At 43.5% G+C, this 24,533-nt stretch overlaps 3 protein-coding genes and 1 pseudogene across 3 annotated transcripts in view; all 4 read left to right on the top strand.

The window, feature by feature from the left end:
* LOC118376123 (liprin-alpha-3-like) overlaps positions 1-24,533 on the top strand; it is a 186,229-nt gene that overhangs the window by 28,049 nt on the left and 133,647 nt on the right. The window lies entirely within an intron of this gene.
* On the top strand, positions 580-9,527 carry LOC127930065 (TBC1 domain family member 17-like; annotated as a pseudogene).
* On the top strand, positions 12,562-14,891 carry LOC127930069 (G1/S-specific cyclin-D2-like). The gene is made up of 4 exons (XM_052519155.1): positions 12,562-12,948; positions 13,063-13,278; positions 13,471-13,791; positions 14,052-14,891. The coding sequence occupies exons 1-4, from the start codon at positions 12,703-12,705 to the stop codon at positions 14,199-14,201; spliced, it is 933 nt and encodes a 310-aa protein (XP_052375115.1). The 5' UTR covers positions 12,562-12,702; the 3' UTR covers positions 14,202-14,891.
* Positions 15,965-24,094, top strand: LOC127930066 (nucleobindin-2-like). The gene is made up of 12 exons (XM_052519154.1): positions 15,965-16,093; positions 16,239-16,346; positions 17,422-17,554; positions 17,639-17,742; positions 22,181-22,366; positions 22,483-22,573; positions 22,653-22,711; positions 22,795-22,887; positions 23,145-23,234; positions 23,314-23,487; positions 23,652-23,766; positions 23,887-24,094. Exons 1-12 carry the CDS (start codon positions 15,965-15,967, stop codon positions 23,973-23,975), a joined length of 1,371 nt encoding a protein of 456 aa, XP_052375114.1. The 3' UTR covers positions 23,976-24,094.

Raw genomic sequence — 24,533 nt, 5'->3', positions numbered from 1 at the left:
AAAACGTCACACCAGGGTAATCCTAAATGAAATATTTCATCAAAACGTCACATCATTTTTATTTCACACCACCTGGTGACGTTTTGATAACTGTGTGAAAAGGACAAGGTGATTTATCAATATTTTCGCCTGTATTTACCCCCCAAAAAGCAAACGCTAATGAGGCTATTATAAAGAACTACAAATGCCATTTAGGATTACCCTGGTGTGACGTTTTGATAACTGTTTTTAAGGTGATTTATCAATGGTGGAAAAAAGATTGGAACCATTTCCCGCTTTGACCACTAGGGTTTATGGGCATTATGATTCCAACCGTGGTACTCTTGCCACGTTAAAAAGGCAACTGGGAAAATACGTCAAATCCTGACATCGGTGGTCGGAAAGTCGGAGCTCGAGAACTGTTCTAAGCGATTTCCCGAGTTGGATAACTGTTCTATTGTTTTTTCCGAGTTCCCTGTTGTTTTGAACGCACTGAAGTCGGAAGTCGGACATTTCCGAGTTCTGAGTTCCCGTTGTTTTGAACGCGGTATCTATTCCAATTTAGACATGCCACCACATATGATTGGTTGATGTTCCTGACAACCTGCCTTACGTATAACATAGACCGTGCAGTCTATGTAAGCGGAAGTCTTCTTTCTGACGACATTTGTTTTGGAAAAAAAGGCGAGTGGAAGAATAATGGAGCCAAAGGCTGAGACTAGTCACAAGGTAAGCGCAATGTATTGAAATTGAAGTTTTTTCTGTTCATCTGGTTGATTCGGTCTGTATTAAAGGGCCGCTAACTAAATAAACTCGGTTATCACCATTGTAGCTAGACTATCACCTTCACAACAAAGTCGTGTGATATTTGGGGACGCTGACGTAACTACAGTAACAGTTAGCTAACGTTATAACAACAAACAAGCTAGCTTCATAATTATTTCCAGATTCAATGGATATTTGCTATCTGTGAAATATTACTTGTTCAATAAATTAGTCACGAGAAATATCATCATAGCTGTGCTATTTTCCACGGCAGACTTCAATATGTAAAGCAATAAGCACTGCTGGTTCTCTAACAGCTACTAGTAGTAGTTAGATCTGTTTACAGTGAAGAAAGGGTCCCGAGGCCGATGATCCCATTCCATAGAATTAGCATCGTAAACTTCCTTGTGAATGTGATTACAGTATCTAACTAACTAAACGTTTGAGCAGTTCGTTGGTGGAGGATGGCTTATGTAATATTTCACCTGAATTTATGTCACATCTGGCAAATTATTATTGATTATACATTTCGGGTAATATTCAGGATAGATATGATGGTATATTGTATTTGTATGGAAGCTGCTAATCTATCCAATTGGGTTTAGTCAGTTTAAGAGACACAAATCAAGTGTTATTTGTCACATGCGACGAATACAATTGGTGTAGACTTTACCGTGAAACGCTTGCTTACTAGCTCTTCCCAACAATGCCGAGTTAAAAAAAAATGGTAACATAAGAGGAATAAAATGCACAGGAATGGAGCTATAGACCGGGAGTACCAGTACCAGGCACTACCTGGGAGAACCCCTGGCAGGCACACAGGTGGAATCACTGTGTGAGTGACTCAGAGTTTCATGTGACTCTATTTTGTAGGCTACAGTAAAGTCAGCTAACTCATCCTCTTTGGGATGTCATATGATTGTCATTCCCCACCCTATTCCCACTCTATCACACTTTCTGATTCATTGCACTGGAATCCATGACATGACATTTTTCCATTAGTTTTCACAGCAAATTATATTATATTAATAGCATATGTTGTTTTGTCACACAGCTGGTGTTTGAGAAGGAGGGGGTTTACCTTCACACCAATGCCAAGAGGAGCAACCAGGACACCACAATCCCAGGATTCATCCGTATAGTGGAACGGGTAAGTTGGGCTTCTCCCATAGACACCATATTTACAGTGAGCTCCAAAAGGGGTGGGTATAATTTGTGGAACATTCCAAAAGGAATCTGTCCAAAAACTAAGTAATTTACAAGGAGGTTGCCAACAAACAATGCATACAAAGTAGCATGATCAATTCACCTAGCTAACTATCTGCCGAATAGGCATCAGCTCACCACATAGCTTATTCTTAATGTTTGTCCCTAGACTACCAGAGTGAGGGCAGACATTTTTTGTAAAAACGTGGTAAGTGAAAAACTTAATGAAATAGCCCACTCCCTACCCGGTATCTTATTCTGCCACTATACAACTTTGTATGCATTGTTTGTTGGCAACTTTGTTATTTACAATGTTTTTGGGACAGATTCCTGTTGGAACCTTCCACAAATTATACCCACCCATCCAAAAGTATTGGGACAGTGACACATTTATTGTTTTTTGGCTCTGTACTCCAGCTCTTTGGGTTTGAAATGATGCATTGAATATGAGGTTAAGGTGCAGACTGTCAGCTTTAATTTTAGGGTATTTTCACCTGCTTAGGAGTTACAAATTAGTATTGGGACAAATTCACTTATGTTTATTAAAGTAGTCAACATTTTAGTATTTGGTCCCATATTCTTAGCATGCAATCATTAAATTACAATCATACATACATTAAGTGTGAACCTACAAATTTATTAGATGCATTTGCTGTTTGTTTTGGTTGTGTTTCAGATTAGATTCAGATTTTGTGCCCAATAGAAATGAATGGTAAATAATGTATTTTGTCATTTTGGAGTCACTTTTATTGTAAAATAAGAATACAATATGTTTCTAAACACCTCACATTATTGTGGATGCTATTATGATCAAGGATAATCCTTAATGAGTTGTGAATAATGAAAGTTAGAGGCATAATATCATATCCCCTCAAAAATGCTAACATCTCCTGTTACTTTAATGGTGAGAGGTTAGTATGTCTTGGGGGTATGATAACTTTCTAACTCATCATTGTATAATTTCAAGTCCAAAGTGCTGGAGTAGAAAGCCAAAACAACAGCAACATTGTCACTGTCCCAATACTTTTGGAGCTCACTGTATATGAAAATATTGCCCCCGAGTGGCACAGTGATCTAAGGCACTGCAGTGCTAGTGGCGTCACTGCAGACCCGGGTTCGATCCCAGGCTGTGTCGCAGCCAGCCGTGACCGGAGAAACCATGAGGCGGTGCACAATTGGCCCAGCGTCGACTGGGTTAGGGGAGGGTTTGGCTGGCTGGGATGTCCTTGTCCTATCGCGCTCTAGTGACTCCTTGTGATGGGCCGGGCACATGCACGCTGACATCTGTCTCCAGCTGGATGATGTTTCCTCCGACACGTTGGTGAGGCTGGCTTCTGGGTTAAGCGAGCAGTGTGTCAAGAAGCAGTGCGGCTTGGCGGGGTCATGTTTCGGAGGACGCATGGCCTCGACCTCGCCTCTCCCAAGTCCGTACAGGAGTTACAGCGACAGGACAAGACTGTAACTACCAATTGTATAATCACGCAAAAGGGGTAAAAATAAAATAAAATAAAAATATGATTATTGGTTGATTGAAAACCAATTCTGGTCATATTCAAAGTGTACTCATCCCTGGTGGAAGTCTTTGTCATCAGTAACTTTGTTTTGTTTCCTTTAGTCAAACACATAGGCCTATAGATCATATACAGGATGTCCTTTCTTCTTAGTGTTAGGCTATCACATGTTATTCTGGACTAGACTAAGGTGTTTGTCTATGTTTACAGGGTGGGGAGCCAGCTTTGGAGTGGAGCGCACTAGAGGACGAGGGCCGCAATGCGGCTGCTGTATTCTACACTAAAAAGGTGAGCGCTTGTTTAGTACACTAGTGACACACATCACTCTGTTTTCTTCATGTTCTTTAATATACGGCCTGTCTTCCTGTTAGGATGGAGAAGGAGGGGTGGAGGACACCAACTTTGACCCTGGCTACGAGCCAGACTGGGCAGTCATCAGCACAGTGAAGAGAGACCAAGTCAGAGAGCACCCCCCGTCAAAGAGACAAGTACGTAGACTTTTATAACTTGCCTTCTGCGTTTGTAGTTCTCATACTAGGCTATACTCACAAGTGTGTTTGCAGCAAGTGTATAGTGCTATTCTTGATGTTGATGTCTCCCCCTCTGTTCCCAGGCCAGTGGTCGTTCTCCCTGCCTCTGTCGGAGCTGTACTCTCTGCGACGGTCCCGTTTCTCCCTGGGCCGTAACTTCATGGTTTTTACCAGCAGGGGTGGCCACCCCCTCCCTCCTCTACACTTCCACAGGGGGGGCACCAGGGAGCTGTTGAGGGCCATGCAGCGTTACATCATCCTGGCCCCGTGAGTAGCAGCAGACAGCCAGCTCTCCCTCCCCTCTCTCTCCGATCAATGCCTCAGAGGAATTCAAGGCATTTCACTGGCATTTAACTGGAATCTGAACAGTAGAGTTTAGCATCTGTTGTACCCAACCCCTTCTACATACATTTTGAAGTGTCTTTTTCATATTTTCTCTCTCTCCTTCTTGCTAGCATTTTCTTTTATTCTGAGCTTCTATATCTTCTCTGTCACTGTCTGTGTCTCTTACTATCTGCCTGACTGTTTTTTCTGTTGTTTTAGATCACCTGTAGATGGTCGTCTCTTCCTAGCGTATCCCCATGACTCTGGGGCTCTCTCTCAGTCCTTTGATGAGCTGCACCTCTTTGACGATGGAAGCTCCGACCTCGTCTCTGTAAGTCTTGTGTTTTGTGTGTGCTATTCTCTGAGAAGGTTTAATGTGTGTGTTTATAATTATATGAATCTCTTTGTTTCCAGAGGTTTATCCAGGACCCTTATGCCACCACCTTTGGGGGATTCTCCAAGGTCACCAATTTCTTCAGAGGGGCTCTACGACCACCAGATTCCCCCTTCCACCCCGTGGCCCTCAGGACCACCATGGGCCCCCTCAGCTGATGACGAACCAGGCTTTGAGCTCATCACCTGTGTAAGTGGGGGATGGGGTTGAGATGTAAACTCATCACTAGCCCTGACATCTGTGGAGTAGATGGAGAAGAGGACCTCACTTTATATCATCCAGATGTTGGCGTAACATACGGATGGCGATATCGTCCAGGCGTTGGCTGTAACATATGGATGGCGACGTCGTCCAGGCGTTGGCTGTAACATACGGATGGCGATATCGTCCAGGCGTTGGCTGTAACATATGGATGGTGATGTCGTCCAGGCGTTGGCTGTAACATATGGATGGCGATGTCGTCCAGGCGTTGGCTGTAACATACGGATGGCGATGTCGTCCAGGCGTTGGCTGTAACATACGGATGGCGATGGCGACGTCCAGGCGTTGGCTATAACATGCGGATGGCGACGTCGTCCAGGCATTTGCTGTAACATACGGATGGCGACGCGTCCAGGCGTTGGCTGTAACATGCGGATGGCGACGTCGTCCAGGCGTTGGCTGTAACATGCGGATGGCGACGTATGTCCCAGGCGTTGGCTGTAACATGCGGATGGCGACGCGTCCAGGCGTTGGCTGTAACATGCGGATGGCGACGTCGTCCAGGCGTTGGCGTTAACATACGGATGGCGACGCTCGTCCAGGCGTTGGCTGTAACATGCGGATGGCGACGCATGGCGTTGGCTGTAACATGCGGATGGCGACGTCGTCCCAGGCGTTGGCTGTAACATGCGGATGGCGACGTCATCCAGGCGTTGGCTGTAACATGCGGATGGCGATGTCCAGGCGTTGGCTGTAACATGCGGATGGCGACGTCGTCCAGGCGTTGGCTGTAACATGCGGATGGCGACGTCGTCCAGGCGTTGGCTGTAACATGCGGATGGCGACGTCGTCCAGGCGTTGGCTGTAACATGCGGATGGCGATATCAATGGTGAGAGTTTTCTTTTTGGTGGTACCAGGGGGTGGAGCTTGGCCCTAAACCAGACGTAACCAGGGGACAGCCTCTCGACAAATGGGAGGAGTTCCTGGACCCAGAGGGGCGTGTGAAGGACCCACAGCAAATCAAAGAGCTGGTCTTCAGGGGGTAAGACCGTACAGTATAATTCCTCTCTGTAAAGAACACCATCTTCCATCCAAATGTGTTTTCTGTACTACTGTCATTCAAACCATCCCTCCTTTCCTCTCCTAGGGTATCACACCATCCCTGAGGAAGGACGTGTGGAAGTTTCTGCTGGGTTTCTATCCCTGGAATAGTACTGTGAAAGAGAGGGAGGACATTCTGAGGATGAAAACGTTAGTCTCTTATTATCTTCCTCGCTTGTTATGGCTCTCTTATCACAGACTGGGACTGTTGTCTAAACGGGAGTGAGTAAATTCATCTCCTCAACCCCTCTGTGTTTCTCTTGTCTTCAGAGATGAGTATTTCAGAATGAAGGTTCAGTGGAAGTCAGTCAGTGAAGAGCAGGAGATGAGGAACTCCCTCCTCAGAGGATACCGCAGCCTGATAGGTTGGTGTTGCTGTCTGTTAAACATGATCTCACGCTTCATTGGTTGACACATTTTATGATTTGTTACTTATCTGTTCATGTTGTTTTGATTGGACAGAAAGGGACGTGAGTCGGACGGACAGACACAACACCTTCTTCTCTGGCAATGACAACCCAGGCCTGACTCTTCTCAATGACGTGCTGATGACATACTGCATGTTCAACTTTGATCTGGGTAAGCCACTCCCCTTGTTCTTACACTTGAAAGTTCAAAGCCATTGTATCACATTTCAACTTTATTTATTATTAATATCTCACACCTGACTCTCCTCTCCTGTGGTTCCTGTTGTCTCTCTCTTTCTCTCCCTGCAGGCTATGTCCAGGGGATGAGTGACCTCTTGGCTCCTCTCCTTTTTGTCACTCAGAACGAAGTGAGTCCTTCTGGTGTCTGACAGGTTTTATGGAGATGGTGGTAAGCACCTTACTCTCTTGTTAAATACTCATATATTACCACATAAGAGTGTTAAAACATAGCATTATACATTTATACACTTTTTAATGTTCTCTCTCTCTCGGGCCCTCAGCACCAGAACTTTGAGGAGTCTCAGGAGGCCATGAAGCAACAGCTCCTTCAGCTCAGCCTGCTGATGAAGGCTCTGGACCCTGAGCTCCTTGACTACCTGGGTAAACAATGACTATCACTCAGTTACTGTGTTTCTCTCACACTTCACCATAACTCAAATGTGTTATTACTCAGTGAGGTAGACATTCATCAGGCAGTCAATTCTCCAATCAGCCAATTATATTTTACCTTAACTCAAGTTGTGTTATGTAACTACCTGGATGCGTAATCGATTGACATAGTAAATTCTTCACATTGTTATGTTATTATGTTGTCTCTCTTTCAGACTCCCAGGACAGTGGCTCTCTGTGCTTCTGTTTCCGTTGGTTACTGATCTGGTTTAAGAGAGAGTTCTCCTTCGAGGACATCCTGTCCCTTTGGGAGGTGAGTGGGTGGATACTACTCATTAGAAACACTTGCATGTAGCCTAGGCTCTACACACTATATGGAAAAAACACCCTTCGTTTTACAATATATGTAAGTAAACACACAGTGAGCGCACTGTTCTGTACTAGGTTCTTTGGACTCGTCTGCCCTGTGAAAACTTCCATCTGCTGATGGCCGCTTCCATTCTGGAATCACAGAGGGGGGAATTCATCGGCTCTGACCACGACTTCAACACTATTTTGAAGGTTTGTTGGAAATGTGTTTGAAGTTATTTTCCTTAATGATGTTGTCTTTTTGTTTGTATGTACAGTACTAAGGACTGTGTATGTGTATCTATGTGCAGCACATCAATGAACTGACCATGAAGCTGGATCTGCAGACAGTCCTACGAGGAGCAGAAGCTAACTACCTACAGCTGGCCTGCTGCAAAGTAGGAAATATCTTAGAGGAGGATACATTCATTTGGACAAGATATATTTAACATATTGTGTATTGTCATCTAACTGATCTAACCTCCTCTCCTCTCTCCATTCCTTCTGTCTCTCAGGAGCTGCCGGTGAAGGTGCAGGAGGTCATTGGTCTGTACGTTCTCCCCAGCCCTGATGACGAGACAAGCCCAGAATCAGAGTCACATGAGACGCAGCAGCTTATCAGCCAATCACAGGCAGCAGCTACGGAAACGAGCCAGTCAAGTAACAGCACTGCTGCTGCAGCAGCACGCCCTCGCCCTACCTACCCATAACTCTGAAGGACAGGGTGATTGACATGAGGAGAGAAAGCCATTAACCGATATGAGGTGTTTCATATAGCAAGATATACGCTCAATGGCCAGTTTAGTTATTTTTTTCATTTATTTTTAGGTTCACCCATCTAGTACCGGGTCGGACACCCTTTTGCCTCCAGAACAGCTTGAATTCTTAGGGACATGGACACGTTGCTCAATTGATGTCAAGGGACCTAACATGTGCGAAGGAAAACATTTCCATGCCATTACTTTACCCTCCACCAGTCTGTACCGTTGACACCAGGCAGGATGGGTCCATGGACTCATTGCTGCTTACACCAAATCCTGACTCTGTCGTCAGCATGATGCAACAGGAATCGTGATTTGTCGAACAAGGCTATGTTTTTCCACTCCTCATTTATCCAGTGTTGTTGATCTCGTGCCCACTGGAGCTGTTTTTTCTTGTTTTTAACTGATAGGAGTGGAACCCGGTGTGCTCGTCTGCTGCAATAGCCCATCCGTGAAAAGGACCGACGAGTTCAGTGGTTTAAGATGCCTTTCTGCACACCGCTGTTGTATTTCGCCGTTATTTGCCTGTTAGCTTGCATGATTCTTGCCATTCTCCTTTGACCTCTCATCACTTGTTTTGCCCATTCTAACATTCAATGGAACAGTAACTGAATGCCTGTCTGCCTGCTTTGTATAGCAGGCCATGACATTCACTGTCTGTAGGAGCTAACCATTTTTGTGAATGGGGTGGTGTACCTAATAAACTGGCCATTTATTGTATGTTGGATGATCTGGGGCATAGGAGAGAGAGTTTGATAATGTACTGATGAGGGTTGCAGACTGTTACCATCTCTGACAGATGAGGAATTAGACTGAATGGCGGTTTTAGGTTTTTTTTTTTTTTCATGAATGTAACTATCCCAAAATATTGAAACAGTCTATATATGCAGTGCTTTGTCTTTATATAAATACCGCAATATATTTTTTGTTTCCCATTTTGTGTGAATCCAAGTTATGTCCAGTCATTTATATTTATGTACCTGTCTCGTGAGAATTTCTTTTTTTCATTTTTTTGTTCCAAATTCTTCTTTGTGTGAAATGCTTCGTTTGTTCGTTTGTTTTATCCCTGTCTTTCTATCTCAGAACATTTGTCCCTTTTTAATGGTGTATCATTGTGGTCTGCATTAATTCCACCCTGTTGCTCTCCTCTCTATTGCTGTCCTTCTCACTCTAAGTAATTCTAAATATAATATGAAGAATAATCTTACTGACAGAGCATTACAAGTACTATAAAATGCCTGCCTTAGAGTGTTATACATGCAGTACTATAATGTTTAAGGTTTTTAACTACCGGTATTATGTCATAACAATATTTTCATTTACCTGAAATTGCTGAATCTTACCAAATAAAGGGTACAAAAACAATCAATTACTGGTGAAATTGACTTTTTTTCTGATGTTTACTAGTCATATGTTCCCACCAGACTGTGTGACCCCCCCCCCAATTCTGTTAACCCTCCACTACCCTCCCAAACTATTCATCCTAACACTCCCATGAATTTTAATGTGTGACTGGTCCATGCCCTCTCCTCATCTCAGTTCCATATGAAGTTTTAGACATGGTAATGCTAGTACGTGTAAGAGGGAGATCGACATGCAAACAATGAAAGATTTACTGGAAACCTAAAATACAAATATGTATTTTGAAGTGGGGTAACTGTTTGATTTGTATTACTATTTATTGATTGCATTTTGTATTTTACTAATGGTGTTTTATGTTCTGCAGCGCTCATTTGGAAAAAAAGGCCTGGATCTTAATGACTTCCTGTTGAAATAAAGGTTCATTAAAATATTGTCTTGTCAGATGGTCTGTGAGTTTTGATACTCTTGCTTTTACACTGTAGTTATTGTTGTAAACTAATAAAACTAAGTGTAAAACACAGCTCATTTGCCAGAAAATTGTCAAAAGCACTTAGTTGTTTGACTTAGTTCTGAGTGATAGTGTTTATCAGTTCTGTAGGATGGTTTATGCAGTGTGTTAACTGAGTGAGCAGACCCCCCTTCCCCTCCCCGTCAGCAGGTGTCTGTGAGGTGAAAAGGGATCTCTGTCCTCCACTGTCCCGGGCAATGAGGTGGAAAATGAGGGGTGGAGAAACACACTCCCCTCTCAAGACCGACTGGGTCGTCCATGTCTCTCCATCCCCCTCTCTCCCTCCTTCCCTCTCTGTCTCAGTTTGAATACAGCTGCAATGTATGAATTTAGCAGGGTACTTAAACAGGCGGGCGATCTGTCACTCTGTTTCTCTTCCCCACGCCCCTCTCTGCCCTCTCTCTCTTCTGACCTAACCTCTTCTGACTCCCACAGCCAAACTCACTCTGGCTCTCATTCAAACTCAATCTGTTTTCAGTGCTAATCCAATCACTGTTTATGGATGTCTCTCTCAACAGCCATCATCCCCTCTAATTCTACAATGGTCCCAGTGTGTTGGGGTGATAATCTCTCTTGTTGTGATTGTGTTACCGCTTGGAGGGGGTTTTATCTGAGTGTTTGAGATCTCAGAGGAGATCAAGTCTGTGGTTTAAATCTCAAGTCCCAGATAAGTGTGTTTACTAAAGAAGAATGCCTTTGCATTCTTCTTGGGGTTTTCCAGCAAATGTGCAGCCACACACACACAGATGACTAATGATTAAGGGTGATTGAGGAATATTTCAGCAATGAAATCTCTTGACTTCGAAGAGATTCAACAAAAGGACTCAGAAATTATGCTATGACTTTCCACAGTGAATGTTAGTGAGAAACACAAAATACATTCCAGCTAAACATTAGCATAAAATAGATACTATTATTAAAAGAAAACAACTGTATTACAACATATCTATTTGAAGGTCTGATTATCGTGATTGATTTAAAGCGGCAATCAGCAGTTGAAACAATAAGTGACTCCCCGCCCCTGTTTTGGGAAAAAGCTAAGGGATGGGGCTGTAGAAATGTAACGACTCTCAAATTCAAAGAAAGAGCTATGGATGCAAGGACTGACCATCCATGATATCAATATGATAGTTTTAACCATGTTTGTTTGCATTTACTTTGTTTACAACCATTGGGATAAAACAAGCTAATATTTTGGGTTCTGATGTGCAGATTTCCCCTTTAATCAAGTAAAAATACAACATAACCTTAATTTATGCTTTTGTCTTATGATATTTTAAGGCTGATTCAAGAGGTGTGTAATTGATTCATTTTCAGTGCTTCCCAAATGTCTCTGTGAAACATATGCCCTCGTGTGTCCCTTAAACCACCTGTAGTGACTCACTGTGTCAAATAGAATCTGAATTCACTACTTGTAAGTGTGACCCCATTGTGACCGTCAGGGGAGTCCCCGAGGAGCATGCGAGAGTGTGTCTGCTGTCCAGTGAATGTGTGAAGGGTGTGTGTGTGTGTCAGAGAGAGAGAGGACCCAGCAGAAGGCCAGGGGCTGGTGTCTGACACTGATTTGTAAAGGAGACAATACGGCTCATTGACCTGCCTGCTCTACTGTCTGTTGCTCATACCTCACCCTGTCCTCCCTAGTGGATTCACCCAGCTTTAAACAGGGGTAGCAGATTGCTACAGGCTGGGGGGGGGGTTATGGGGAGTGACGGGACACAGGTTGCTTTGACAATGAGATTCCTCAGAGAGTTCTGGGCACTAGAGAGAGAGTTTCATGCCAAAAGTTAGATATTTAGAGTACGGAAATCTTTATTCATATATTAGTTTGTAGCACAATAAATTATGTGTAGCTACAAACAGGTCAGGGCAAAAAAGTTTACAAAAGGATTTTGTAAAAATGCAACCATTCAACACTGCATAAACCCTCACGTTGCTTTTCCAATTAACTGCAATTATAATCTCTAATTTCTCTATACAGTTTATATTATTTAATGGGAAAGAATTTGGAACTTTCAGTTTGAGAAGATATATTTCCATCTTTTCTCTTTCCCCTTTAATATTGTCAACAAACAACCTACTCCTCATGTTATCCATTCCGATTGTCAGAGTTTGTAGATGACCTTTTCTCTCCTCCCTTCTCTCCCTTTCTCCCCTTCTCTTTTTCACTGTTGGGGGCAAGCTGTTGCCCTGTCCCTGCGGGCCCCTCCCTCTTGTCTGCACCCTCTCTCCTCCCCTCCCTCTCTCTCCTTCTCTATTTTCTCCCTCTCTCCACCTGTTGATGCAATTGTTGTACAGACAGCATTGTTGTCTTTTTATTATTTTATGTCAGTCACTATGTTACCACCCTCTTTCTCTTTCATTCCCTCTTCACCACACCCTCTATGTCACCCTCTTTCTCCGAGGGGTATAAAACCCAGCCAGAGGAGGTTCGGGCTAAGATTCACACAGGAACACACACATAAAGAAGGGCGAGGAAATAAAAGGACATCCAACATAGCAGTGACAAGAAGAGGGTTTAATTGAGTTGGATTAGTTGCAGATTTTCAGCACACACATTGGTCCTACATTCTCTCTCCTTACACTGACAGAGTAACATTGACTTGTTGTATCCCACTTTCTGGACCGAGAGGAACACAAACCCACCTAGGTAGTTGTGTGTGGGCTGAGCTGAGGGATGTCTGTGTCTGTGTCTCTGTGGTGTGAGGAGGAAGTCCGAGGCCAGCAAGGTCAGGGAGCCCAGCAGGGCCAGGCCAGGGGCCAGTCACAGCTCCGGGCCCCCTGGGACCCCAGTGTGTCTGGGCAGCGGATCATCCAGAGGCTGCTACAGGTGGAGGAGAGATATCTGCCCTCCGCCCTCTACGTCGCCCTCATCCAGAGAGAGCCGGAGCGCAGAGAGGAGCTCGCCAAGTGGGCTATGGAAGTATGAACTTTCATTCTCTGGATTCCATTTTCATCTCTTTTTTCCCCACATAAATGTCTTTGGTGTACTGTGATGAGGCACTAATTGATTCTCTCCTGTTGGTCTCTCTACTAGGTATGCTGTGAGCGTGGCTGTGACGAAACAGTGTTTCCCCTGTCTGTCTCTATGTTGGACCGCTTCCTGTCTGCCTCCCTGTCTCTCCCTGTTTCACCCTACTGCCTGGCTGCAGCCTGCATCCTCATCGCCTCCAAACTAACAGAATGTGACACAATCTCTGCTGACTCTCTTTGTGCTGCAGCTGAGTACAGCTTCCTGCCCTCCAACATACGGGTAGGTCACCATTTTGATATTGAGGAGAGACACTTTCAAAACTCTGTATGTGACAATATGGGGGACCTTGTGAATGCAAACCATCTCTGTATTATTATATGCATTGTATTCAGTGGGCTATATATACACTAAATGAAAATGTTTTTACACAGAAACACATGTATATTGATGTTCTTGCCCTTTCAACATAAGGAGATGGAACGTGTCATCCTTGCAACTCTTCGATGGGACGTTGCTGCGGTAACCGCTCAGGACTTCATTCCACATTTCCTTCCCCCTGTAGGGGAGAGGAAGGATGGAAAGACAGATACAGAGGAGTTATTCTCCACACTGCGTCGGCATAGTGACACCCTGGTTGCCATGTGTGTCTGTGACTACCGTTTCCTGGGAGCCCCTCCATCCCTGGTTGCTGCGGCAGCGCTGAACTCTGCCCTTCGGGGTTTGGGCAACAAGGGTCCAGGTCATCTGGGTCATATGAGTGCTACACTGGCAGAACTGTGTCAGACTGACCTGGTGAGTGCCTAGCAGTATCTCTAATATCTCTACAGAAAATATCTCAACATATTGGTTGTATTACAGCCAGGAGCTGCAGTTCAACTCTATTCAGTAGCAATGCTGAATGAAAGACTGATTTAGAGGTAAAAATTTGACTGGAAAGAAAGGACCACAGAACTAAGTGTTTGAGTTACAGATTGGTTGTGATGTGGTTAGTGTGACTGGAAGGGTGCTGGTTTTAATCCTAATCTGTGTTTATCTTTCTTCTTTGATCACAGATGGTGTTGCAGTGTTACAGTGAATTGATAGAAGCTGCCCTCAAACAACGGCTCAGAGGTGGACTCCAAGACAGTGCCATGGAGAAGGATGGAGAAATAGAGGATGAAAGAGCAGGCACTCCTACTGATATGAGAGAGATTGATTTCTAAACACTAAATTGTGTGAGACAAAGTGCAAATCAATCAAAGTCCTGCATGTAGCTCATCAGTGAAACTGATATAAACTCTTTATGAACTCAAATGCTACAATTTATTATCATATTTTGAAATTACTTTAATTTAATATTGTTTATTTATTCATTGTGTTTCTTGTGCCATATTTATTATCTGTGATTCTTTGTCATTATGTTGTTGATAGTATGTCCTTAATCTATTATTTATCCATTTATTTATTATGTGCAATTATGTAATGTTAATTTATTTAAATTCACCATTGTTTGTGTTTGTATGTGAAGTGACAAGGTAATTGATGAAATAATATACATAGCTATCTATTTTAATGAAATAAATACATACTTTTTACCTGTTGGAATTTGATCTTTTATTTATTTTCTCTTTATATGTGATGTGTGTGATGGACAAACACCCTTATGGAAATAAAACATCCTTTACAATGTAAATGAAATACAATTACTTCAAAATTTAACTTCAAAACAATAACTGTACTTCGCATGTGTGGGTGTTTTTCATACGATAAGGAAGACGTAAAGGAAATGTACGGTTTTTTTGTATTGGAACGAGACCAAAGATTATCTATTATATTGACAAGACTGACCATTCTAACAACGGAAACATATGTCATCAACGATGGAAGGCAGGAGAAATCAGGTGAAACCATTTTAGCCAATGAGAGGGCAGATACGCGCGTGACCAACAGGCAAAACTAAGTTGTTTTTCTCAAAGTTTCCGGAATGCCACATGAATCCACTTCTATAAGTACATTTGTAACAGCCTAAACATTACAAAACTTCTATTCGATTTCGACACCCTCTCATAGCCCTCCATGCAAAAAAGGGCTTATCTCACGCGGACATATTTTGGGCGCAGTAAATCCTCTCGCTTCGCCTCTTCCTCTCTGACGAGACCACTGAACTACAGTTTATTAATAAGAACCGACGGGATGGAGACGCTGAGGAATAATAATGCCGCGTTCATGTAATAGTCGGAACTGGGAACCTCAAAACTAGCAAATCGGAAATGTACGAATTTCCTAGTTCCGAATAGTAGTTGAACGCGTTATAAGAACGGACGGTACCCATACAATCGGTCAACATAGTCGCTTCTTTCTGACGTCATTTTCGGCTGCGACGCAAAAAAATAATAATAATTTCGGAAGACTTTCGGTAAAGGAAGTAACGTCAGCTGGCTAATACAACGGGCAAGAATTAGCCACCGATCAACAAGTAACGGTAAGCGAGAATCCCTCATGTCACACCTAGTGTACGTAATACTAAATTTGGCCTGTTGGCGTTGCCTGACGTTTTCTAGTGGGATTCGCGCATTTAATATGAATGGGGGATGCAAGATGGATGGAAGCCTCTCATCCGTAGCTTGCTAACGTTGCTAGCTTCCTGTTGTTCAGAGTGCCGGTAGTGTCTTTGCTGTTGCGTGTTGCGCTTTCTACTGAAAAGCTATATATTGTCACACGAAATCAAAGCGTAGACCTTTCATTCAGCCAGGTTTCGCGTTAGCCCATAGTGCGTCACAAGCCCACAGTATCTGATGGTCAATCTGCCAGTTCCCATGTAATGTCCATGCAACAGGATACGCCTCCTGTGATGTGCCTCTGTCTGTCAGATGTCAGCCGTCAAACATCATTCAGTTGGTGTTCAGTACCAAATGACAGATAGCTGAATAATGTCTGAATATATAATTGACATAGACAGATCATATATGTTCATACTTGCAGGAGGATGAACCTGGATCCTGGCTGGCTGCTGCTCCTATCCATGTCTCTGGAGGTTTGGTCAGTGCCCCTCGACCGCAATGCAACCCCCCAGGAAGCACAGCCTCCTCAGGAGGAAAACAGGAGGATGTGGTACGTCTGTCTTCCATCCGTTGTCTGTCCGTCCGTCTGTGTCTGTGTTGTCTGTATCCATCCATGTGTGATGTTTGTGTGTGTGGTTGCCTGTATCCATGTGTAACGTGTGATGTTTGTGTGTGTGTGTGGTTGCCTGTCCATTGCAGGACACAGGCCTATACTATGACCGGTATCTGAGAGAGGTGATTGAGGTGCTGGAGACAGATCCCCACTTCAGAGAGAAACTCCAGACTGCCAACACAGAGGACATCAAGGTCTCTCTCTCTCTCTCCCCTTGTCTTATATTTTCTGACCTTAGTTTTTATTAGTTTTGAAAGTATTAACTCACTCCCCTCAAGTCATCTATAGTAGGGATTGGCACGGGTTATTTGAATGTCTGAATGGACGTTAGTATTCGATTACTTAATGGTCTATTTTAACTATGAAAATGCCTGGTCTAAAATTTCATAAAAGTACCTATGTGACCTTGCTACATAGCCTGCAAGGATAGACCATTACATTAAACATTTTAATAACACAACAGTTTTATGACAGTTTTTAAGAGTGCGGCCCATAAAAAAAGATGCCCCGGTAGCCTTCACACGTGGAGCATGTTGTTATTATTGGTCAATCAAAGTGGTGTTACAGTCGGAGGCTCAATTTGTTGTAAAGGAAGTGGGACATTACTAATTGATGCAAAATAGAATAAAAATTATGGAATTAACTTGGCTAAATGAGAAGGAGTAGACTACAATGATCAACCAACAGGTAGGCTGTTGTTTCATATGAATGGAGTTGTCGTAGACAATTACGAGGAGTGCCTCAATTAGCCTTTCTACTTTAGCTAGCTAGCTGACTAACTTACCTAGCTACTGTAGCCAGCTAGCTTCTTTACAATGATTTGGTTCAGTCAAGACCGGTACTACCAGATGGTATGATAGATAACCTATGGCAGCAACAAGTTTTCTAACTAGCACGAGTCGGTTTGTCTACTTTTTCTCTCTCCCTCTGTGCCACACACACTGGCCCCTGCTCCTCTCTCACACCTCACTTACCCTTCCGCTGAAACGCGTAGGGTACCGTTTTCTTTAAAACATGTACTTCAACAATCCAGATATCTGAAAAAATATCATATTTGTATAGTGAAATAATTTCAAATGCCCATCCCTAATCTATAGTGTACATACTGTATGTCGTAAATTATTTGTCTATACATTCTGTCTGTATTCTGTCTATGTTCTGTTTATTGTGGCAGCATCAAGTCACTGGGTCAAGTTCCTGGTACATGTACAGTAAATGTCCTGGCGAATAAAGGTGAATCTATGTGTCTGACTGACTGTCCATCTTCAGAATGGTCGTCTCAGTAAGGAGCTGGACCTTGTGGGGCACCATGTTAGAACTCGTCTGGATGAGCTGAAGAGACAGGAGGTGTCTCGCCTCAGGATGCTGCTCAAAGCCAAACTGGACAGCACCAACACACAGAGTGAGGGTTCTTTAAAGGCCTGGAAGACCAAGATTATATATGTTTTCTCAGTCACTTGTTAAAACCCCTCTGTTTATCCCCAAGGTTTACAGATGGACCATGCCTCTCTGTTGAAGCAGTTTGAACACCTGGATCCACACAATCAGAACACCTTTGAGGCCAAAGACCTTGAGCTGCTCATCTCAACGGTAATGCAGTGAGCATAGAGTCCAGGGCCTGTATGTGCATTCATAGAACATCTAAGAGTAGGTGCAGATCTAGGATCAGTTTAGCCTTTTCAAATCAAATTTTATTGGTACAAATACACATATTTATCAGATGTTATTGCGGGTGTAGAGAAATGCTTGTGTTCCTAGCTCCAACAGTGCAGTAGTATCTAACAATTCACAACAATACACACAAATCTAAAAGTAAAAGAAGGGAATGAAGAAATATATAAATATTAGGACGAGCAATGTCGGAGTGGCATTGACTAAAATACAGTAGAATAGAATACAGTATATACATATGAGATGAGTAAAGCAGTATGTAAACATTATTAAAGTGACTAGTGTTCCATTATTAAAGTGGCCAGTGATTCCATGTCTATGTATATAGGGCAGCAGCCTCTAAGGTGCAGGGTTGAATAACCGGGTGGTAGCTGGCTAGTGATGGCTATTTAACAGTCTGATGGCCTTGAGATAGAAGTCTCTCAGTCCCAGCTTTGATGCACCTGTACTGACCCCGCCTTCTGGATGATAGCAGGGTGAACAGGCAGTGGCTTGGGTGGTTGATGTCCTTTTTGGCCTTCCTGTGACATCGGGTGCTGTATGTGTCCTTGAGGGCAGGAAGTGTGCCCCCGGTGATGCGTTGTACAGACCGCACCACCCTCTGAAGAGCCCTGCGGTTGCGGGGGAGAAGTTGCCATACCAGGGGTGAAACAGCCCGACAGGATGCTCTCAATTGTCCATCTGTAAAAGTTTGAGTGTCTTAGGGGCCATGCTGAATTTCTTCAGCTTCCTGAGGTTGAAGAGCAGTTGTTGCTCCTTCTTCACCACACTGTGTGGGTGGATCATTTCAGATTGTCAGTGATGTGTACGCCGAGGAACTTGAGGGTACTATGGTATTGAAAGCATTCTTCTGTAGCTATTCCTCGTGTCCAGATGGGATAGGGCAGTGCGATGGCGATTGCATCGTCTGTGGATCTATTGGGGTGGTATGTCAATTGAAGTGGGTCTAGGGTGTCAGGTAGAGGTGATATGATCCTTAACTAGCCTCTCAAAGCACTTCATGATGACAGAAGTGAGTGCTACGGGGAAATAGTCATTTAGTTCAGTTACCTTTGCTTTCTTGGGTACAGGAACAATGGTGGACATCTTGAAGGAAGTGGGGTCAGCAGACTGGGATAGGGAGAGATGGAATATGTCTGTAAACACTCCAGACAGCTGGTCTGCACTTACTCTGAGGACGCTTCTAGGGATGCCTTCTGGGCTGGTATTCTTGTGAGGGTTACCACGCTTAAATGTCTTACTCACAGAATGAGAGCCTACAGTCCTTGAAATCAGGCCGTGTTGGTCGCATTGTTATCCTCAAAGCGGACAAAGAAGGTGTTTAGTTTGTCCGGGAGCAAGACGTGGCTGGTTTTCCCTTTGTAATCTGTGATTGTCTGTAGACCCTGCCACATACGTCTCGTGTCTGAGCCATTGAATTGTGACTCCACTTTGTCTCTGTACTGACGTTTTGCCTGTTTGATTTCCTTACGGAGAAAATAACTACTGTTTGTATTCGACTATATTCCGCTTTCAGTTTTGTGCTGCCATCTATCCACGGTTTCTGGTTTGGGTAGGTTTTAATAGTCAGTGGGAATAACATCCTCTATACACTTCCTGTTGAATTCAGTCACCGTGTCTTTGTATACGTCAATGTTATTCTGAGGTTAGCCAGAACATATCCCAGTCCGCTTGATCAAAACAATCTTGAAGCATGGATTCCGATCTGGTCAGACCAGCTTTGACTAGACCTTAGCACGGGTACTTCCTGTTTGAGTTTCTGCCTATAGGAAGGGAGGAGCAAAATGCAGTCGTGATCTTATTTGCCGAAGGGAGGTTGGGGGAGGGCCTTGTAGGCATTTCGAAAGAGTTGCAGTGGTCTAGTGTTTTATCAGAGCGAGTACGACAGTCAATGTCTTGATAGAACTTCAGTAGTGTTTTCCTCAGATTTGCTTTGTTAAAATCCCCAGCTACAATAAATGTAGTCTCAGGATATGTGGTTTCCAGTTTGCATAAAGTCCAGTGTAGTTCCTTGAGGGCTGTCGTGGTATTGGCTTGAGGGGGAATATAATAATACATGGCTGTCACTGGAACCGGAGAGAATCGGGAGGTAAACCGGGAGGTAAAACGGTCGGCATTTGAATTTGACGTATTCTAGGTCTGGTGAACAAAAGGACTTGAGTTCCTGTATGTTATCACAATCACTCCATGAGTAGTTAATCATGAAACATACACCACCGCCCTTCTTCCCTGGGAGTTCTTTATTCCTGTCTGCGCAATGTACTGAGAACCCAGCTGGCTGTATGGACGGGGACAGTATATCCCGAGAGAGCCATGATTCTGTGAATCAGAGTATGTTACAGTCCCTGATGACTCTGGAGGGGGATCCTTGCCCTGAACTCATCTACTTTATTGTCCAGAGACTGAATATTAGCGAGTAATATACTTGGAAGTGGTGGAGGGTGTGCAAGCCTCCTGAGTATTCGGGAAAGTCGTATTCCTGGTCGTTATGCTGGTGAGTTACTGCTCTGATTTCCAAAAGTTATTTCCGGCTATATGTAATAACACAAAAACTGCTCTGGGCTAATAATGTAAGAAATAACACAAAAAAACTAAATACGGCAAAGTTGCTTAAGCGCTAGAAGCAGATCTGCCAAGTTTGTCTGTCGGCACCATCTTTTATCATAATTAATGCGATTTATATTGGGTGCTAATCCTAGATCAGTATTCCTACTCCAGAATGCGTTATGAATACGGGCCCTGATTCTTATCTACTTGTGTCATAACACTGGTGTTGATGTACTTCATTATCCCCTCGTCCTTGTCCTCTGCCTCCCTGCTAGGCCAACGTACTTCAGTATCCCCCCATCCTTGTCCTCTGTCTCCCAGCTAGGCCGATGTACAGTACCAGTCAAAAGTTTGCTCATTCAATGTTTTTTCTTTATTTTCTACATTGTAGAATAACAGTGAAGACATCAAGACTATGAAATAGCACATATGGAATCATGTAGTCACCAAAAAACGGTTAAACAAAAAAAAATATTTTAGATTCTTCAAAGTAGCCACCCTTTCCCTTGATGACAGCTCTGCACACTCTTGGCATTCTCTCAACCAGCTTCATGAGGAATGGTTTTCCAACAGTCTTGAAGGAGTTCCCACATATGCTGAGCATTTGTTGGCTGCTTTCCCTTCACTCTATGGTCCAACTCATCCCAAACCATCTCAATTGGGTTGAGGTTGGGTGATTGTGGAGGCCAGGTCATCTGATGCAGCATTCCATCACTCCTTCTTGGTCAAATAGCCCTTACACAGCCTGGAGTTGTGTTTCGGGTCATTGTCCTGTTGAAAAACAAATGATAGTCCCACTAAGCGCAGACCAAATGGGAGGGCGTATCGCTGCAGAATGATGTGCTAGCCATGCTGGTTAAGTGTGCCTTAAATTCTAAATAAATCACAGACTGTGTCACCAGCAATGCACCATCACACCACCTCCTCCATGCTTCACAGTGGGAACCACACATGCAGAGATCTTCTGTTCACCTACTCTGGGTCTCACAAAGACATGGCGGTTGGAACCAAAATCTACAATTTGGACTCATCAGACCAAAGGACAGATTTCCACCGGTCTAAAGTCCATTGCTCATGTTTCTTGGCCCAAGCAAGTCTCTTCTTTTTGGTGTCCTTTAGTAGTGGTTTCTTTGCAGCAATTCGACCATTTATGCCTAATTCACGCAGTCTCCTCTGAACAGTTGATGTTGAGATGTGTCTGTTACTTGAACATTTATTTGGGCAGCAATCTTGAGGTGCAGTTAATGCTAATGAATTTATCCTCTGCAGCAGAGGTAACTCTGGGTCTTCCTTTCCTGTGGCGGTCCTCATGAGAGCCGGTTTCATCATAGTAATAATAATAATAATACTAATAGTACTTGATGGTTTTTCCGACTGCACTTGAAGAAACGTTCATAGTTCTTGAAATGTTCCAGATTGACTGACCTTCATGTCTTAAGGTAATGATGGACTGTTGTTTTCTCTTTGCTCAAATGCATTAAGAAAGAAAAAGAAATTCCACAAATTAACTTTTAACAAGGCACACCAGTTAATTGAAATGCATTCCAGGTAACTACCTCATGAAGCTGGTTGAGAGAATGCCAAGAGTGTGCAAAGCTGTCATCAAGGGTGGCTACTTTGAAAAATCTCATACATTTTGATTTGTTTATCACTTTGTGGTTACTACATGATTCCATATGTGTTATTTCATAGTTTGTCTTCACTATTATTGTACATTGTAGAAATAAATTAAGGAGTAGGTGTATCCAAAATTTTGATTGGTACTGTACATCAGTATCTCCTCATCCTTGTCCTCTTGTCTCCCTGCTAGGCCACTAAAGACCTAGAGAACTACGATGCAGAGAGACATGATGAGTTCAAACGCTATGAGATGCTGAAGGAGCACGAGAGACGGGAGTACCTCAAGGGTCTGGACCAGGAGAAGCGAGAGAAGGAGGAGAAGAGGATGGAGGAGCTGAAGGATAAACACCGCAAGCACCCCAAGGTCAACGCTCCGGTGAGAGAGAAAGACGGAGAGAGCGAGTAAGATGGAGGGAATGCTTTTGTATGCGAGACCAGTAGAATGGAATCTCTCTCTTTTTCTCTCTCCCTCTCTTTCTATCTCTCCATCAGGGCAGTGTAGCTCAACTGCGTGAGGTATGGGAGGAGACTGATGGACTGGACCCAACAGAGTTTAACCCAAAGACCTTCTTCAAACTGCATGGTCAGTTAAGCTGCACTCTACTATTACATGATGATGACGTTTGTATGTGTTCAAATAATGTTTATTTTCCTCCCTGTAGATGCGAATGGAGATGGTGTTTTAGATGAGCAGGAACTAGAGGCCCTCTTTGCCAAAGAGGTAACGCACATTCCCCTCACGTGTGTGTGTGTGTCCGTGTCCGTGTGGTATAGTAACAGCTCTCTCTTGCCCTCTACCACCAGCTGGAGAAGGTCTACGACCCAAAGAATGAGGAGGATGATATGATGGAGATGGAGGAAGAGAGGCTGAGGATGAGGGAGCATGTCATGAAGAACGTTAGTATTGTTTGGATTTCTGTCCTCTGTTTTAATCCTCCATTCCTGTTTTTCCTTGTTTCTGTGTCTTTATCCCTCTCTCCTCTCTCTCTCTCTCTGTTCACCTCTCATCCTTTCACTCTGTCTGTTTAGCTCTCATCCGTTCACTCTCTGTTCACCTCTCATCCGTTCACCTCTCATCCGTTCACTCTCTGGCTGTTCACCTCTCATCCGTTCACTCTTGGTCTGTTATCTATTACTTTTTTCTGTTTTGACAGGTGGACATCAATCAAGATCGACTCGTCAGCCTGGAAGAGTTCCTTAAATCAACAGACAAGAAAGAGTTCAATAACCCTAAAGAATGGGATGTAAGTGAGTGAGGGACGTTGGGTCATTTTATAGTTTGTGTGTTGAGTGATGTCAGGCTCGTCTTCCCCATCCCTCCAGACTTTAGATGACACCAAGCCGGTGTTTACAGAGGCTGAGCTCCAGCGGTTTGAGGCGGAACTGCGGACCAAGGAGGAGGAGCTCGGTAAGAGGGCGGAGTCTCTTCGTCAGGAGCAGGATCTGCTGAAGGAGAGGGGCAAGGCCCTGGAGGCCCAGAGACGAGAGTACCAACAGGTAGACAACCACCACTTACTCTGCACAGTGGTATGGAGGATAGCCATACTATGAACAGCCAAATACTGCAGAATAAGCCATACTGTCACTATAGCGATTATATCTTCAATGAAATATGAAACTATGAGTAGCCATATGATGAAATGTTTGTCTGATCCTGTCAGGCAGTGCTAGAGATGTCTCAGAGGAAGGAGAAACAGGCAGTGGAGGGGCAGCCTCCTACGGGTCCTAACGGAGAACTACAGTTCCACCAAGAGATGCAGAAACTGGAAGATCAAGGTAAACGGGATAGACAAGATAAAAAGGGCAGAGATGGAGTGAGTTGGGGACATTTTTGCTTTTGTCTCCTCTGAGGGGTTCTTTCAGTAATGGAATGTTCTCTCTGGCACTCTCATTCAGGTGCTAAAGCTCCTGTTGAACAAGAAGTCCAAGAGGCCCAGAATAACCTGCCTGCAGAACCACCACAGAACCTGCCCATACACACCTAATGCAGAACCCTGATACACATAGGGTTGCAATGGGAGGGTATATTACTGGAAACTTTCTAAGTTTACCAGTAAACTACCAGAATTTTTGTAACTTTCAAGGAATATATGTAATTTTATCAGATGACATCTAGTGTCTTTTTTTGGTACTTCAGATTATCACAGGTGTTTGTGAGCATGGTTACATGCATACCATAATTGGATTTTGTTTAAAACATTTACATGCTTTGCAAGAAGAACAATTTCCTTAATAATCCTGTTTACGTCTGAAATCAGGCTACTGATGAGACTTCAGATAAATTCAGAAAATCAGCCATCTAAAAAAATGTTTGACCACATTGGCCAAACTTTTTGCAAAACCTTTTGATTCTGAGTTGGGACATATAAAGTTTGTATGTGAAAACAATTTCTAATATGCATACTTTTGTTTTTCCAAATTCACGCATAAGAGGGAGTCTGGTGCTGGGCGCAAATCAAATACACAGCTCGAATGCAGTAATTTGAAAGATTGCCTAGAAAACCAGGTGTTTTAATTGGTGTATGCTTACTTAGATTTTGACC

This window comes from Oncorhynchus keta, chromosome 5, assembly GCF_023373465.1.
Source record: "Oncorhynchus keta strain PuntledgeMale-10-30-2019 chromosome 5, Oket_V2, whole genome shotgun sequence".
Lineage (NCBI taxonomy): Eukaryota > Metazoa > Chordata > Actinopteri > Salmoniformes > Salmonidae > Oncorhynchus > Oncorhynchus keta.
This window is presented reverse-complemented; position numbering and strand designations above follow the sequence as displayed.